Source organism: Ornithodoros turicata, chromosome 2 (assembly GCF_037126465.1).
Source record: "Ornithodoros turicata isolate Travis chromosome 2, ASM3712646v1, whole genome shotgun sequence".
Classification (NCBI taxonomy): Eukaryota; Metazoa; Arthropoda; class Arachnida; order Ixodida; family Argasidae; genus Ornithodoros; species Ornithodoros turicata.
In genome coordinates, this window is record NC_088202.1 from 85,298,748 (window position 1) to 85,316,247 (window position 17,500).

At 50.0% G+C, this 17,500-nt stretch overlaps 2 protein-coding genes across 2 annotated transcripts in view; one reads left to right on the top strand and one right to left on the bottom strand.

The window, feature by feature from the left end:
* LOC135385647 (glutamate decarboxylase-like) overlaps positions 1 to 17,500 on the top strand; it is a 111,476-nt gene that overhangs the window by 13,513 nt on the left and 80,463 nt on the right. The gene's annotated exons all lie outside the window — the stretch shown is intronic.
* On the bottom strand, positions 7,325 to 8,950 carry LOC135386430 (uncharacterized). Its single transcript, XM_064616340.1, has 2 exons — positions 7,943 to 8,950; positions 7,325 to 7,823 (listed from the first exon to the last, which is right to left on the bottom strand). The coding sequence occupies exons 1-2, from the start codon at positions 8,948 to 8,950 to the stop codon at positions 7,392 to 7,394; spliced, it is 1,440 nt and encodes a 479-aa protein (XP_064472410.1). The 3' UTR covers positions 7,325 to 7,391.

Genomic DNA, 17,500 nt, shown 5'->3' on the forward strand with positions numbered 1-17,500 from the left:
GATAAAAACGAAATACAAGTCTACAACTACACATTGAACAGTACAATACATGATGATTCAAGGTAATAGATGTGTAACAGATGCTCTGAAATCTTCTGTGTCGCGTGTGCGGTCAACATTTTCAGGAAGTTTATTCCACTCTAATATTGTACAGGGGAAAATGATCCAGAAAAAGATGATGAGCAGCAATGCGGGCGTTTAACCTCTAGTAGGTGATTTAAACGGGGAGAGAGATGAGATGAAGCGTGTAGCAAACTCGGAAGATTTGACGGGTGGTAATACAGTTTGTGCAGGAGACATAGTCTGGATACATTTCGTCTTGTCGACAAATTGTGTAGTCCTAGCCGGTTCTTGAGCCCATGCAGATACACTAGCATGAGGCGAATAATCACAGCAAATGAACCTGGTTGCCCAGTTCTGTACGCCCTCCAATTTTTTTTTTTTTTTTTTTGTGAGATAATCTTGAAAAGGATCCCAGATAGATGAAGCGTATTCTAGTTTTGGACGTATAAGACTGATGTAGGCAAGGTGCCTCAAATTAGGGGGGGGTGCGAGTTTGAGGTTACGGCGCAGGTAGCCGAGAGATTTGTTAGCTTCCGACCCGATGTGTGAAATATGAGAAGACCAGGGCCCTGATCTTCAGCTTTCACATAGCGATCGTTATCGTTATATTTAAAGTTCACGCGCTCCAGAGCCGCTTTGGTATCCGCCTCGAGATCGAACTGTGGGTGGCGCTGCGGCGGGGCTCTAGTGGGAATACGGCATGATCCGGCGTAGCAGGCGCACGCTTTTCTATGCGGGTATCGCAGTATTTTTGGATTAAATGCCACTGTCAGTGGCTCACATATTGTGGATGTGTTGCAACGCGCTGCTTAGAACGCTGATAAGATGTGAAAGCTGACAAAAAGTGCTGCACTGCGAAACGCTGAAGTCGCGAAAAGAATTTCTCCTGTGTGCGTTCGAAGGGAAACACTGTCATACCATTCCTGTGTGACAAAGGACGTTTTGTTTTTGTCTTCTGCTGCTCTCTCTTGAATATTTGATCGTCGCCTGTATAGCTTGCTGTCTTCCCCTCTACCTTTTTATCGTACATCGAGACAATGATAAAAAAAAACTCAAAGTTCCTGTCTCCACTGGGGGCTTAATCGCTTGTACGTCTAACGAGCTAACGAGTGGCGGGAAATTCAAAGGCACGGACACGTGACAGATTGCGCGTGACGTATGCTATGCCCTTCACGTACCGCGCGAAGAGCGCTGTGCACGTGTTTTATCACGTGCCCTTCTCGACGAGTGCCCCGCCCCTCGTTACGTCGTTACACGCTAAATGCGCAAGTGTGCAAGAATACAACATAACGGCAGAATAGTCCAATAAGTATTCAAGCCCTTCGCTATAATTTTTGCGTCGTATAACAGCAGTGGTTATTCGGGTCGTGCGACTCTAGGAGAGGTTCGAAGATTCGTCTCCTGTGCAGGCATTCATTAAACGGTGATAAAATATGCTACGAGATGACCGTACCTCTGTGGTGTACTGATCTTGTGTAGGGAGCTACTCGGCTTTTGGTTCCAGCGTCAGGTATATTCTGAAACACGCTGTTGCACACGCGCTTGATACCCCACAAAAGACGCGTGTTTTACAAGGAACGTCGGGGATAGTGACAGCATTTTACCTTGAATGCGTGTGTTCCAGTGATCACGTATGTGAAAGACAAAAGTGAAGCATGTCATACGGTCAGATGAAATGAGATGAAAGCTTGAAATTCCAGTGCCAGTATCTGTCAATACGGCATTGTGTGTCTGTCCTGTGCGATTCCGCGGCACATTTATGAGTGCTCCGCACTGACTCTGCACCTCCAAGAAGGCACCTATATCTTGTAGGTGCTTGCCGACAGAGCACTTCTGTTAAACTGTTCCAGGTACAGCGTAGCTTCGAGAATTATTCCAGCTGGGTCAGATCCCTCTCGCACACACAAACAAGCGTATTGCGTCTATTTTCCTACTTACTGTACGTAAGAGCCAGTGTAAGAAAATAAATGTCCAGCTTTAGACGCGTGTAAAATTATTTTCAGTACATGCTGCCAGCCAATGGGCACGCGTCCAGTGGCGTATAGACTAGTTTCACTGCGCACCGCTACGCGCAGGAAGTTATCGATGCTTGTCAGCAGGTGGTCAGCTACTTTCATTTTGGTAGCACCTCGCTCCTTTGCTGACGGCTTACAACCCATAAATGCAGAGGAGCAGGTCCTCTTTTTTAAGTGGTAAACCTGCGTAACCCTTTTTATGCCCCCTCCCCCCACACACACTCTTGGTACACTCTTAAAGCACAACTTGGTGGTGGTGGTGGCGAATAAAGCACAACTTCTCCGCAGATATAGCACATTCCTAGCCAACCACCCTCGCCGCGTGACATCACTTTTCATGACATCATTTTTGTTGAAGACACTTGTGCAGTTAGGTTAATTGTCAAAAAAAGAAAAAGGGAAGGCGTGCGCCCTGCGTTTTCCGCAAATCAGGATTGATAAGGTACCATTCTATGCAATGGTTGGCCTTCAGGGTGTCATGTGGTGAAGTTTTGTTTTAACAGTGTCTATATAGTGGATGAGCACGATTACAACAGAAGGATCGACAGGAGGGATAGAGCGCAGATCATCACAGGTGCATGGCGAACGATGAGCGGAAAACGAGAGGCACGGAACAAGAAGTCGTGTCTTGTAATTACGTGCCTCTCGTTTTCTGTCCATTGCACGTCTGCAACGGCTGAAGACGCGAAATGTTACTAAGTAGTCTAATATACAACCTGAAGAACTGCACGAAACGTCTGCCAGATGTATCAGTTTGTAACGTTCCTGTGAAGCCATCGTTCCGCAGTATAAAGAACTCGTTTCGTACCTCAAAGGAGAGATGGTATCCCCAAAGGTCCACCTCACAAAACGAAAAAGCCTATACATCAATCTACCTCTAGATATGTCTTATCCACCCATCCCATAATTGCTCAACGTTCCCCGCCTTCCACCATTCTTTCCCTCTACACAAAATCCTTCTCGTTTTACGCAAGGATTACACGAAATATGAGGAAACTCCGCGTCCACGCGCAGAGGCTGTACATTCGGTTAATGGGGGATCGGATTCTGTCGACCGCCGTAAAAAAAAAAAAAAACTCGTTATTTTCGCACCGTCACAAAAGAAGGGGGGAGGATATGTGCGGCATAGTGGACAAGAGACACTGGAATTGGAGGGCGGCAACGAGGAAATATACAACGCCGGTTAGAACGAAGCAAGGTGTCGCAGGTCCCTCATGCGTAACTTTATAGCACCAGAAATCACAGTTTCGGGTGTCGGTTTCGGGGAGAGTCAAGTTTCATAACCGCCCTCATTTGTTCTGCGCACGGGCGCGTGCTGTACTCTCCCGCTTTTCCCCCGCCAAGAATTCCCTGGAAGCTTCGAATGTGTCGAGTTGCGCCTGTTCGCCTGTTCTATGGCTATGGCGGTACCGTAAAGCTAGATGGATGAGGCAGAACGTTGCGTTTGACGTACCTGGTGACGGGGAAGAGGTGAATGATACGAAAGAAGACACGCAGGAAAGTTCATGAAAGGCTGCGTTGGTAGATGGCTAGTGGTGACTCGAAAGCTCACAGATGAGACTCTGTTATTGTGGCGTCGGCGACTCTCCAGAGAGTGGTGGATGCTGAGTGACTTTGTGCGTGTGGGACGGGGTGCAGCAGGAAATGGTGTTCTTTCATGCGCCCCTTCTACATGCACTTTCATGCATGTGTCCTACATGCTTAGAAAGGTATGTGTCCGAGGAACGGCATTATTGAAACATTTAATGTGTCTATAGGGTCAACATCCGTGAAGAAACAATTGCCACCAAGAACGTTTGTTTGGAATATATGCTTCATATTTATTTTTTTAAATTTTTTTATTTATGCAAATACCTCAAATGTCCGCGATGGGCGTTACATGAGGGGGGTGTGAACGAATAATACAATAAGAACTATACATCACATAATGAATATATTAATATAAACTAGCACGCGAGGTTACATATGTTCAGTAACACACAAACAAAATAATACAAGTAAATGAGACACACTTTATAATTCAAAAAAGGAACACAACTGTCTACGAAATGCAGAAACATCAGAGATAGTGGCGATGGATTGGGGAAGGTCATTCCAAATGTCAATAGCATGTGGAAAGAAGGAATGGAGAAACTGGGATGAACGACAATGGATATGCTCAACTTTGCATGTGTGATCAGTCCGGACGGAGACGTAATGTGCTGGTGCAATGAAAGAGGGTCGGATGGCTTGATTGAAGTAAAACTTGTGAAAGAGACACAAACAAAAGGGCATCTTCTACGGAGTGCAAGAGGGGGAAGAACGATGGATGATTTTAACGAGGTAATACTAGACGGATATGAATAGTTAGACAAAATAAAACGGATTGCACGATTCTGAATGGACTCGAGAAGATCCGTAAGAGTTAAGTGGTAGGGATCCCATATGCTGCAGGCATACTCTAGTTTGGGCCTAATTAGGGTTAGGTAAGCAAGACGTTTGACGTCCGGGGGAGCAGGCCTAAGGTTACGACGTATGAAGCCAAGTTTACGATTTGCATCCTTTACAATGGTATGAACGTGATCTGACCAGGAAAGATTTGATGAGAAATGAAGCCCTAAATACCTGTAGTTATCAGAAGTGTTGGCAACCCATTCGTCAATGTGGTATTGATAGGTGAGGGGGAACCTAGAGCGAGAAAATGGAACATGGCAGCACTTGGAAGCATTTAAGGGAAGACGCCAAAAGGAACACCAGCTGGAAATTGACGCAAGGTCTTGCTGAAGGGTTACAGTCAAACCTCGCTTTACGAACACCCTTCGTTTCTCAGAAAATCGTTCGTAAATCGAGGTATTCGTAAATCGAGGTCCAAGGAGAGCAGTGCACAAATACCTCACAAAAACACGGGAAATCGATTTGAATAAGTTTTATTTTTGAAAATACTGCGTAATTGTGCTTTGCACCATACTTTCTGCATGGTCTATCCTTTTTAGAAGAGATGACAGAAGTCTGACACTTGACTCATCCACCCGGTCCTCAAAGTACCGTATCGCACGCGGATGAGACTGTTTCCAACGGCAAATATCACGCTTGTCACCGGCTGTCAGAACTGAACACCTTCTCTTGGAACGGCAAGATGTTTCCATCTCGGAGACCTGGTCCAAACTCACAACCGTTCGGCTGTAAACGCCCGAATTATTCGTTCAGGAAATGGTGAACCATGTTTGTGGAACGTAGCGACTTTGGGACATTGTATGTTTGACCTTGGCAGCATGTACTGAGGAACTTTCATTATCCTCCGGTCCATTGGCCTGCCCTCTGTACGTTCATAACGACCGTTCGTATATCGCGGTCAGAATGGCTTGGCTACTTTGGGTCCGTTCCCTAATAATCCGTTCATAGTTCGGATATCCAGGGTTCGTAAAACGCGGTCAAGATACACGGAAAAAGTTTGGTTCCCTGTGGAGCCGTTCGTAAGTTGAGGGAATTTGTATATCGAGGGTTCATAAAACGAGGTCCGACTGTATTTGATCTGAACGGGATTTAATAGCACGGTATAATACGCAGTCATCGGCGGGGGGTCCCTTGTTTCCCACTGCCGCACGCCAATACACTTTACAGCGGTAGCTGTTAACGGGAAGGCTCCAGGAGATCGCCGTGTCCGTGTGCCAAAATCCTTCTCGCCTCTCCGCTACAAAGAGGAGGAAAAATAGCGACAGGTGCACGCGCAGGTGTGGAAAGGGCAAGCGGCGCTAAAGAGCGGTAGGAGAATCAAAAGGAAGCATACATGGGGTAGTTTTAACATATTAGAGGCGTTCCCCGGAAACAAAACAATACACAAAAAGCTTTCAAATCCAAGATCAGCAAATGTCAGCCATTGCAAAGGAATCGGGTGCTTGGCGTACCCTGTTTACGGAACTGTTATCGTAAAGACGTTCCAATAAGCTAGATCTCTTGTAGTCCTTCTAAAGCTCCCTACTGAACCGGCGCCGCGATAATTAAACAAACGAGAGTGTGCTGTGTGACGCCACGTCAAGTGTGGATTGAGCGCCTTGATTATTCCCTCAGGCTGACCTTTCCTTTCTTTTTTTCTTAATAAACATATCCCCCCTCATGCATGGTGGAGGCTAATACGGCATTAAGGGATAGGAGCGAAGAGATGCAGGCTAGCTGGTTGTACACGATGTGGGAAGCAATGAAAGGGAACCCAGAGACAAGCAAAAGACGAACGAAGAGACGTTGTTGTCCTAGCTATGTACCCTTCCTCGTTCGTTCATTGTATTCCTTGTATATGTATTCCTTGCTTCGGAGTTCCCTTCCAGTAATTAATAACAAAAATATCACTGCACTCTTTAGTGCGCTGCCAAACGCGTATGATACGCGATAGCATTGCAGCAGACGAAGGGCGGTCAACGAGCTGTGACCGTACATGATTTGCGTGCGGCGCAACCGCAAATCCGACCGTATAGGTTTGCATACTCCTCGTCCAGACGACGTGGCCGACATCATGTGAAATGCGCTGTGCAGCCACACTGAGCGATCAGTGGCGTGGCCTAATGGGTAAAAGCGTCCACGCGTTGGTGGTAGGTATAGGGTTGCCACCTTTCTCCGTGAAAAAATACCGACCATGGAGAGGAGGAGAGGAAAGGTGTAAATAGTGCGAGACAACCGCTGTTCCAGTCCCTCCCTCCCTTTCCCTCTAATAAATGTATATCCCCCCCCCCCAGTCCCACGAAACCTAAGAATTGTAATGAATAAGCAGAGAAAAAGAAGAAGAAAAAAATCCCAGGAGATCAATGTACTAGTGTTTTGTGAAGATCGTCAACAGGACAGAGACTGGAGCGCGGACGTGAGTTTACCGAGCGTTGCGGGTACAGCAAAGAGCATGGTTGTCGACTCAGCCTCCAGTTTCCTTATCTGGTGACTGCGACAACAACTTTATTTGAACGATGACGAGTGGGCAGTTTCATAGCCAGGGGCGATACTCTACCCCATTACTGGCTGTAATGCTGGTGACTGCAGAGTTGAATCTATGCTCCAGATTTCTTCGAGCTGCAGCAGAATGTTGAAGGAAAAGCCTCTATGAAAATGCCTCGACCCGCAAATACCGACAAAAGGCTGCCGGTATTACCTTTCAACCGACCACCGGCAGAACGAGCAAATAACCGGGGGGGGGGGGAAGTTTAATAAACAGGAGGGGGCGTCCACGCAAGGAGAGGTCAGCCAGACCTATGTCGGCTTGATACGCCCTAGTGGAGCAAAAAAAAAAGAAGAAAAAAAAACCGGCCGGTTTCTTTGCAGTGGGGGCGAGTGCCCAGGGCCGCAGTTCTCAGTTCACAACGTAACACTCAGTTGGGTGTCCTGTAGGTATTGCAGGAGAGCCCTTGTAACGGCTCCCTGCTGTTGGCGTGCGACGGGGCCAAGAAGCACGGCCACTGAGAGCGAGCCGTGTCCCAGGCGTTGGAGGCGATTGGCGAGGACAGCGCGGGCTGCAGAGTACTCCGAGCAGGTTAGTAGGAGGTGCTCAACGTCTGCTACTGCGCCACAGGTAGCGCAGCTAGCTGAGCGACGCTTTCCGACCCTGCACAGGTATTGCGGTGTATATGCGACGTTGAGTCGGAGCCGATGCAGCAGCGTTTCTTCTGCACGGACGAGCTGCTGGTATGGAGCGAATTGCATTGTCGGGTCAATGGACTGGATATACGCATTGGAGCGTACAGCGTCTTCGACAGAGCGACGCATTTCGGAGGCACACCACTCGCGGATCTTTATAAGAGCGGCATACTAGCTAGCGGGCCGACGTCTTGGTGGGCACGCCTCGCGGCGGCGTCCGCTCGGGAGTTCCCACTGAGGCCTATGTGGCTGGGAATCCACTGTAGCCGCACACCGTGGCCAGAGCCGCAAAGAGAGTCGCATGCGGCGATGATAGCCGTTTGGAGGTCGCTGATGATTTTGGTGGCGTGAGAACTCAGGATCTCCAGGGCTGGCTTGCTGTCGGTGAGGATCGTCCACTCTGCAGGTGGGGAGGACGAGATGTGCTGAAGGGCCATATTGATTGCGAATAGCTCTGCTTCCGTGGAGGACGTCTCGTTGGGGAGCTTGGACGCTTTCTCAAAATCTTCGTGGGGCACATAAAAGGCTGCAGCTGCTCCACCAGGTATCACAGACCCATCAGTATAGACGGTCTGCCTTCCGTGGTGCAGCGAGGCTAGGTGTTCCAGGGCAAGTTGATGTGCTACAGGCGCTGGCGTGTCGCTTTTTTTCCCGAGCCCATGGATAAATGTGCATATGGGAGGTTGGTCGAGAGCCCATGTTGGGGTAGCATACGATACGTGAGATGTGGGAGGTGGGACAACACCCTTCAGACGGCGCACTGCGCTACCAAAGGCAGACGCGGGGCTGTCGTGGTCAATGGTCCTGAGGTAGTGGAAAGGGTGCCGAGTCATTAGCCGCGTGTAAATGCGGAGGGTCTCTCTATCTCGCAGGGTGGTAACAAGTGGTTCCCTGGCCTCTGCAAGTACCGAATAAGTTTCCGTTGTCTTGGGTAAGCCCAGGCATGCGCGAAGGCTGCGAGACTGAATGTTCAGGAGTTCCCGCTCGCGCGTCGTCCGCAGGCCGTGCAGCACTGGGATGCTGTACCGCAGGAAGCCGAGCACGAGGGAGCTGTGAATTTGGCGAAGATCGCGACAGGTGGGGCCCCAAGACGCTCCGGAGATGCGGCGTAGGACGTTCACTGATCTGATCGTCTTGACGGAGAGGTTCTTTATGTGCTTAGACCACGAGAGCTGTCTGTCAATAATCACGCCAAGGTACTTGCAGTGCGTCACAAATTGAAGCGGGGTTCCGGCAACATGGAGAGGGTAGCTGGTGAAGGGCCGCCGAGTAAACGCCATGGCGGCTGTCTTGGTAGGGGATACACTGAGTGCTCGGTCGGCAAGGTAAGACGGGGTGGTGTTGAGAGCGCCTTGTAAGCGTTGTTGAATGGCGTCCCGTCGGACTCCGGATGTTCATATGCAGATGTCGTCGGCATAGATTGTGATGCGGATATGCTCAGAGAGGCACGCCGGGAGTGATGCCATAATCAGATTGAACAGCAGCGGACTCAGTACACTACCTTGTGGCACTCCACGGGAGACGGGAAAAGCTGGCGTATCTCCTGATGCAGTACGGACGAACAGCGTCCGGCCGGACAGAAAGTCACGGACCCAAGAAACCATTCGAGCTCCCACTCCCGACTCTTGCAGGGTAGCAACAACGGCACTATGGAGAACGCTATCATACGCCTTCATGACATCCAAAAAGACGGCAACAGTAAAACGTGCTTCCGACTGTTCTTCTTGGACACTGGATACCAGGTCGATCACGTTGTCGATGGACGACCTCCCTTGTCTGAACCCTGCCATGGCCTCGGGGAAGTACCTCACAGTTTCAAAGTACCAGGTTAGCCGCGAGTGTACCATGCGCTCCATTGTCTTCGCCACTCAGCTGGTGAGTGCAATCGGCCGAAAGGAATCGATGTCATGGGGCGATTTTTCAGGTTTTAAAATGGGGACCACCATTGCCGACTTCCATTTTGCGGGAACAACACCGGCGCGCCACGACTCATTAATGAGCCGCAAGAGCAGCTGGCGTCCGCGGAGGGGTAGGTTGCGAAGGGTCTTGTATGTCACTAGGTCTGCCCCAGGAGAGGTGTGCACTGGTGACTGTCTTAAGGCCGACTCTAGCTCCATGGAAGAGAATGGGTGGCTTAAGGAAGGCTCCATTGGCGGATCAGGAACAACTGGGATATCGCAGGCTGACGTGAGGTCGACAGTGGGTGATGAGGTCAGCCTACTGCAATAGTCTTCCGCAAGCTCCATCTCCGAACGACCTGTGGCTAAGGATAGCGACCGGAACGGATCACGCTGAGTAACCGGCTCGGTTAGACCCTTCATCACCGCCCATATTCGGGAGAGAGGTGTGCGTGGCGACAGCGACGATGCAAAGCTTCTCCAGTGGTTCCTGGCTAGTTTGCGAAGGTGCCTATCGACGGCTTTCTGCACCCGTTGAGCTTCACGTTTGTCATCAGGGAGGCGGGTTCGACGAGCGCGCCTTTCCGCTCTCCGGCGTGTCGCACGCAGGCGCGCGTACTCCGCATCAACGGCCGCGAACTTCGTCGGGAGGCGAACGACGCTTGTGCAAGCGCGCGTGGCGCCGACCACAGCACGGCAGACGTCTTGATGGTTGGCGCGCTGGAGCACGGAGTCCGTGAGGGCGAATTCAACAGCAGCCCTATAACGGTGCCAGTTCGTCGACCTGGCAGTACGCCTGAGTTGGGTCCCAGGAGCTCCACGGATGTTGATCAACAGCGGCAAGTGATCACTCCCCAGCGTGTCAGCATCAACTTGCCATGTGAACTGCCGGGCAATCGAGGCGGATACAACCGTGAGGTCCAGGCATGACGAGACAGAAGACGACGGTACAAACGTTGGAGAACCGTCGTTAAGGAGATGGAGGTCTCGTTCTTCAAACAGCGCTGCAAGGCGTTCCCCTCGCGAGTCAGAGCGTGTACTACCCCAGGTGACATGGTGCGCGTTAAAGTCCCCACACAGTACATATGGAGGCGGTCTAGAATGCACCCTAAGTCGTTCACATCATAGGAGACGGCTGGGGGCAGATACACAGAAACAACGGTGAGGTCGGTAGTGCCCATCCGAACCGAGCAGCAGGCGTATTCCCCTCCATCGGTTAGCCCAATGTCCCTGCTCAGAGAGGGCATGTCCGACCTAACAAGAACAGCTGCTCGACTCTTGGCACCTCTGGGCTTGGAGGCGAAGGTGATATAGTTGGAGAGGCGGAAGTCATCACGGATTCCGCACTCCGATATGCACATGAGAGGGAATTTGTGCCTCCAGGAAAATTGACGGAAATCAGATAGCTTCGACTGCAGGCTTCTCGCGTTCCACTGAAAGATCGATGTCGTTTGGTACTGCACTGCCATGCTGCCAGTGGCGGAGCGGTAAGGGCGCCCAGCTGATCTTAGCGGCTGCTACGCTTAGGGCCGGATAATAAGGTGGGAGCGATGGCGTTCTCGAGCTGTAGGATGGATCTAATTTCAGCAAGTGCCTTGCACTCAGGACAAGCGGCGACGATGGCTTTTAATGCCGCGAAGAGTAGCCTGATCACCACGACCTGCATGTCTCCAGGGTCGTCGTTCGCTCGGATCGGTGATGGCCGGCGGGCCTTCTGAGAGTGGGTTGGCAGCGGGTCGCCACTGGCCTCAACATGCGTTGGCAGAGCATCGCGAGGGTGGGGCAGGGGGGGGGGGAAAGTCACTGTCGCTCAATGGAGGGGGCCCACCAGCCTCATTGCTAGAGGCAGCACGGTGTCGTGACTGCAGTCTTCGCCGCCGCCGCCGTCTGCGGTGCTCGCGGCGTTCCTCTTTCTGGACCTTCACCTTTGCCTCCTGGTAACTGCTATTGGAGCGCGAACGCTCCCTTGCAATGCGCCGCTGCTGTTTCCGCTTGGGGCAGTCGTTGGATGTTGCTAGATGATTCCCTGGCAATTCGCGCATAGGGGGTCGTCTTGCGGGCAGGCAGAACCGTCATGAGACGTTCCACAGTTTGCGCAGACCTTCTTCCGGAGGCAGCACGCAGCAACATGCCCATGTCTCAGGCAGTTGTGGCATTGCGGTGCGTACGGTAGGTAGTGCTTAACTCTCATCGTGAGGAGATGAAGACTGATCTCTCGCGGCTTGAGAGTCCCGAGGAATGTGAGCCTCACAGCACCGGCATCCCTCTTTATTCGCCTCGCCGCAATGACCGGGGCGTCAGACCGGATCGCCAGCCTTATCTGGTCGTCGGACAGTGAGGTGTCGACACCGGTGATAACGCCATAGCACGAATCAGCCGGGCGCGGTTCATACGCACGGACAGGGATCGAGCAGATCCTCTCGAGTCCCAAGAGAGGGCCTTTGGCAAGCGGGGAAACTGCTTCCATCGCGATGATGTTCTTCGCATAGTTCGGTCGTATTTCTTTAATTTTTCCCGGTTGCTCAGACGTAAGGAACTCGGAGAGTCTCAGGTGATTCAGCCTGGCAAGGCTCACAGTCGGGTCCCGTGGAGCAAAGATCACCGTACTTCCCTCAGGCGGGGCAAGCCGCGCCGAGTTCAGACGGGCGGTCTTCCGCGCCCTTTTGCGGACTTCCTCGAACGGTTGGTCATCATCGTCGTCCGAAGACGTGACCATGGCGTTGTCGCTTAGTCGCTTTCGGAGGATGATCGTGCTGCTACTGGAACAGTCAGTGTCACTACCGCCGCTGCAGTTGCTGCGAGCACTCTCCATTCCCGGGGGAGATGCACAGGCCGTCCCGCGCCTTGCAGCGAGGCAGGGCCTGCTGAAAGCCAGGCCTGGATGAGATAAAGCAGGAACAGAAAAAGAGAGAAGCGAAAGAATTGACAGAAAAATTACGGAGCAGGAAAGCGCACGTCAGAACACTTCGTCGTCGTCGTCGTATCCGGCCGGGTGGAAACCCTACACTCCTAAAAATGAACTTCACCTCATAGCAGGCTCCTAGCCAACCATCGTCATGAACTACATCGTTCTCGCCCCGATTTGTTGAAGACGGGAGGCGTGCACCTTTTTGTGACATTTATGCAGTTACGTTAACGGCTACAAAAAGGCGTACGCCTCGCACTTTCCAAATCATGAGTGATGATAACCATACCATTCTGTGCAATGGTTGGCCCTTCAGCGTGTTATTTGGTGTCTTTCTTTTGTTGGTGTCGTTCAACCTGCTCGCGTGTAATATTGCAAAAGCCTTCACCTCTACGGCAAGGAATGGACACACAGTCTCTCTGCAGTGGTTCCCTCACACTGCGGAATACAAGGAAATGAATTGGCTGACACGATAGCAAGCTTTTCGTGCCCATTATGTACGGCAAAATTGGTACAAAAAAAGGCGTACGCTTCCCGTTTTCAACAAATCACGGGCGAGAACGATATCACCCGGGATTATCGTTGGCTAGGAGCCTGCTATGAGGTGAAGTTCATTTTTAAGGGCGTAGTGGTAGCCAATGTCGTGCGGAAGATTTGGTTTGAATCTAGCACCGGCTGTACGGCACGGGTTTTGTATGGCAGACTTCCCAGACAAATGACGGCGCAGTTCCCACTGAAGTCAGCCCAGGACGCACACCAAACACCCCGTGTTCCCCACTCCTTCTTGCTGTCCTCTCTCCATCTGTTCACGTCTGTACGGTTGCTTCGAGGCGCTAACATGGAATTAAAAGAAACCACGCATTAGAGAGTTTCAGCACATCGAATGCGTTCCACAGAATCAAAACAAATAGATATATTATACTGTAATGAAGAAATTAGTTTGAAATATGTGGAAAACTCTGTCTGATGTTCATCACCCTTCTACTAACCGCAGCATATGCACATCAATGCAGTAGGATGTGTTCGATAGTTTCAAATTGCTGACAATGTATGCAGTGTGCGTTGTCTAGAGAGCCAATCTTGAATAATTGCGATTTGGTGAAAGTGCTTCTTGTTCGCAACCTGAAGAGCAGGGTTTGTGCGCTGCGGGAAAGTCCTTTCAGCGGGAGATCAAGTCGATGATTTTCCAGGATGTCCCGGATCCCAGGGTGCTGCATAAGAACTATCTCATTGATGACCAATTTTCTGTCGCTGTCACCCGGGGTTGCCAAACTAGGGCTAGTGCTGTGGTGCGCAGCAGATGCAACAAAATGAGGGGGGGGGGGGGGGGTCGAGGTAGCTTGCCGTTGTTGGCCGCACTCAAGTGGGCATCGTCACGACTATAGCCAAAAAAAAAAGGAAAAGAAAGTGGGAGAGGGGAGTTGAGGACTTCAAAGTGATGTAGAGGCAGGATGACCGGTACCGATGGGACGGAAGCACACTGTAGGTGAGAGGTGCACTGCAGGTGAGGTTCTGCTATGCAGAGCATACACTCTTAAAAATGAACTTGACCGCATAGCACGCTCCCAAGCTTTATTTTTAGAGCGTACAATTCTGCCGAATGATACAGTTATCGCTTGTGAACATGGAAGAGAGCGGACACAAAATTGCCACAAAAAGGCGTGCGCCTCATATTTTCAACAAGTCAGGAAAGAGGACGACATCATTCAGTATGGTGGTTTGTTCCGACTCCGAGCGTTTTATGCCGTGAACTTTTGTTTTTAGAGTGGAGACGTCCCCAGCATTGGATATTTTGGGAACCACACTCTAAAACATGTTCAGAACCAAACGCCATTAAGAATGATAAGTTGATAAGATCTGTAAATTAAAAAAAAAAATATGGAAATCGTCCCTTTCTCTTCCTTTTTTTGTTGAAAACGGGAGGCGTACGCTTCGTCATGACGATTCTGAATGGTAACTGTCACAAAAAGGCGTACGCCCCACTCAAAGCAGAAGTGACAGTTGTATGATTCTCTGGCGTGCTTGGTGAGGACCGACGTCGTGAAGTTCTGTTTACGGAGTGCTACACAGTCTTGGCACAAGTGTACACCCTTAGAAATGAACTTCACCGCATAGCACGCTCCTATAGCAAACCATCATCTCGAATCATATCGTTATCTGCCCTGATTTGTTGACAACGGGAGACGTACGCCTTTTTTATGACAATTATGAACAGCATAAGTGTCACAGAAAAGGCGTACGCCTCCCGTTTTCAACAAATCAGGGCAGATAACGATATCATTCGAGAAGATGGTTGGCTACGAGCGTGCTATGCGGTGAAGTTCATTTTTAAGAGTGTAGGCTCTGCATAGCAGAACCTTTTTACACTCTTCAGACATGACTTCACCGCATTACACGCTGAAGTCAAACCTTTGCGAACAATGGTACCGTGATCACTCCTGATTTGTGGAAGACGCGGGGTGTACGCCCTTGAGTGACAATTCCTTGCGCGACGCGCCTAACCAACCATCTCCGAATGACATCGTTCTCTTCCCTGATTTGTTGAAAACGGGAGGCGTATGCCTTTTGTGAAGCTTTGCAGTTATCGTAATTGCAACAAAGAGGCGTACGCCCCGCGCTTTCGACGAATCGGGAGTGATAACGGCTCTCAGTATGCTGTGTGGTGAAGTTCTGGTTTAAGAGTGTATCTGACACCAACGCATTTCCGTTTGTATACATCAATACATGCCGTTTTCACCGCTTCCGTTTTGGTGCCAAAACGGCATCCGGTTTCACAGCAAACACGCTCAGCGCCAACCACTGTGCCGATTGTCACATGTCGCTTCAATGCAGCACTGAGACGGGACGAAGGGCGGTTAAGACAAGGAGACAAACGTATCTTGTCTTAACCGCCCTTCGTCCCGTCTCAGTGCTGCATTGAAGCGACATGAACTATCACCAACTCCCCCTCTTCCTCCCTTTGACCGATTGTCACAATTATCGCTTCTGATTTGAGGAGAGAGAGGATCGTATGCGCCTTTTTGTGGCAATTCAAATTGTCATTGCCTCCCGTTTTCAACAAAGCAGGAAAGCGAAATATATAATTCTGCATGCATGGCAACTGGTTCCGAGCGTTCTTAAAGGGCGCGAAAGGACCGGATGTCTTCGTGACACCGGAAGTTGTAGCGGGGGCTTGTTTATGTTTACTCGAGAATGTCATGGATATCATTGCTATACTATTTGATGTTGCAGATGATTCTAATTAATACTTTCGGGGGCCCATAGAAACCGTGGCAGATTGTGTGATCTCTGCCTTGAACTCGCACCAAAGGTTATCTTATCGATACGCAAGGGCTCATGGCATACAGCATTGCGAGACGGCTGGGGCGGTGTGCGCAGCAGCAGCGTCAGCCAGGGTAAACCATAACCGAAGCAGACGACAGAGCAGTGTCTCTCAAAGTTCCCATGCTGCTTTGCGCCGCGCGCTTGGTGGCGCGCGCATCCTTTTAAAGTCGTCTATTCACCTTCGCGCGAGAGCTGGTGGCGAATCACGGGCGAAATGACGCAATTAACGCGCGTTACGGGATAACGACAAGTTGAAGATCAGAGCTGCCGCGGAGGAGCCTCGGAACTTGCTTCATCATCATCCGCTTATCGTTCCCGCACTGGGAGAGTGGAAATGGGAAGCTCGATAACAGTGATGGGCCTCGACTAACCGTTATCTACGCATTTTTGCATGCGTATGTGGTCATGTACTTTGCTCTTTTTCGTTGAATTGGAGTACGGTGGCGATAGACTTAGATGCACGAAACTAATTAAAGGCCAATATTGTTCAGTGTTTTAGATTGATGTTTTGGAGTAAATTAACTTAACTGCACTTTGGGGAATTTTCTTCTTCTGCTAGCGTCCATATCGTACTTGTGCACTCTTAAAAATGAACTTCACCACATAGCACGCTCCCAGCCAACCATCACCCCGAATGACAACGTTCTCGCCCTAGATTTGTTGAAAACGGGAGGAGGAGCCTATTTTGTGCCGTGCATGGAATGCAAAGCATTTGTACAGAAAATAGGCTCCTCCTCCCGTTTTCAGCAAATCTGGGGGCTTAATCGCTTCATCGTCGCTACGGTCGTTACAAGCTAACGAGTGGCGGGAAATTCAAAGAGGCGGTCGGGAAATTTAAAAAGGTGGGCACGTGATAAAACACGTGCACGGCGCTCTTCGCGCGATACGTGAAGGCCGTGGTACACGTCACGAGCAATGTGTCACGAGCCCACCTTTTTGAATTTCCCGCCACTCGTTAGCTTGTAACGACCGTAACGACGATGAAGCGATTAAGCCCCCAGGGGCGAGAACGTTGTCATTCGGGATGATGGTTGGCTAGGAGCGTGCTATGTGGTGAAGTTCATTTCAAAGATTGTGTGAGCTAAGTAGCTAGAAAATATTCAAACCTGATAAAGTGGGAAACACAACTGGTCAGTACTTAAGAGTACAAATATGCACACAAAATGGAAACAATAAATAAACTGCAGGTTAAGCACCTGCACGATGGAACGTTCTAGTCTGGATTTGGCACCAGTACTGGTGAAGCAGGAACAGATCTGTACTCTCACTAATAAAAACAAACCTCCGATAGCGCAGACGTTGTTTTTCTTTTTTCGTTTCCTTCTCTCTCTTTTTCGTTTTCTTTTATTTCCTATTATTTTTACGTGTGGAACACAGTTAGAAGTGACAAAAAATATAAGTCGTTTCGGCTTCATTATATCGAACAATGTGTCAACGCTTGTGAGCGTGACACATTGTTCGTTACATTTGCGATATTATGCACTGCATAAGTGTCACAAAGAAGGCGTACGCCTCCCGTTTTGAACAAATCAAGGCAGATAACGATCACATTCGGGATGATGGTTGGCTAGGACGGTGCTATGCGGTGAAGTTCTATTTTAAGAGTGTACCCCTCAAATGAGTTTGACCAATACGTGTCAAACCCCATTTCTCCCCGAATGCCAATCAGGTATCACGCTGTGTCACGTATTATGTGCACTATT

What these genes read in the sequence shown, in the direction of transcription:
- LOC135386430 (XM_064616340.1), bottom strand. Translation starts at nt 8,950, where the DNA reads ATGGCGTTTACTCGGCGGCCCTTCACCAGCTACCCTCTCCATGTTGCC. An exon ending in TTTGCGGCTCTGGCCACGGT is followed by an intron (nt 7,824 to 7,942) that starts GTGCGGCTACAG and finishes GCTCTTATAAAG; the next exon opens with ATCCGCGAGTGGTGTGCCTC.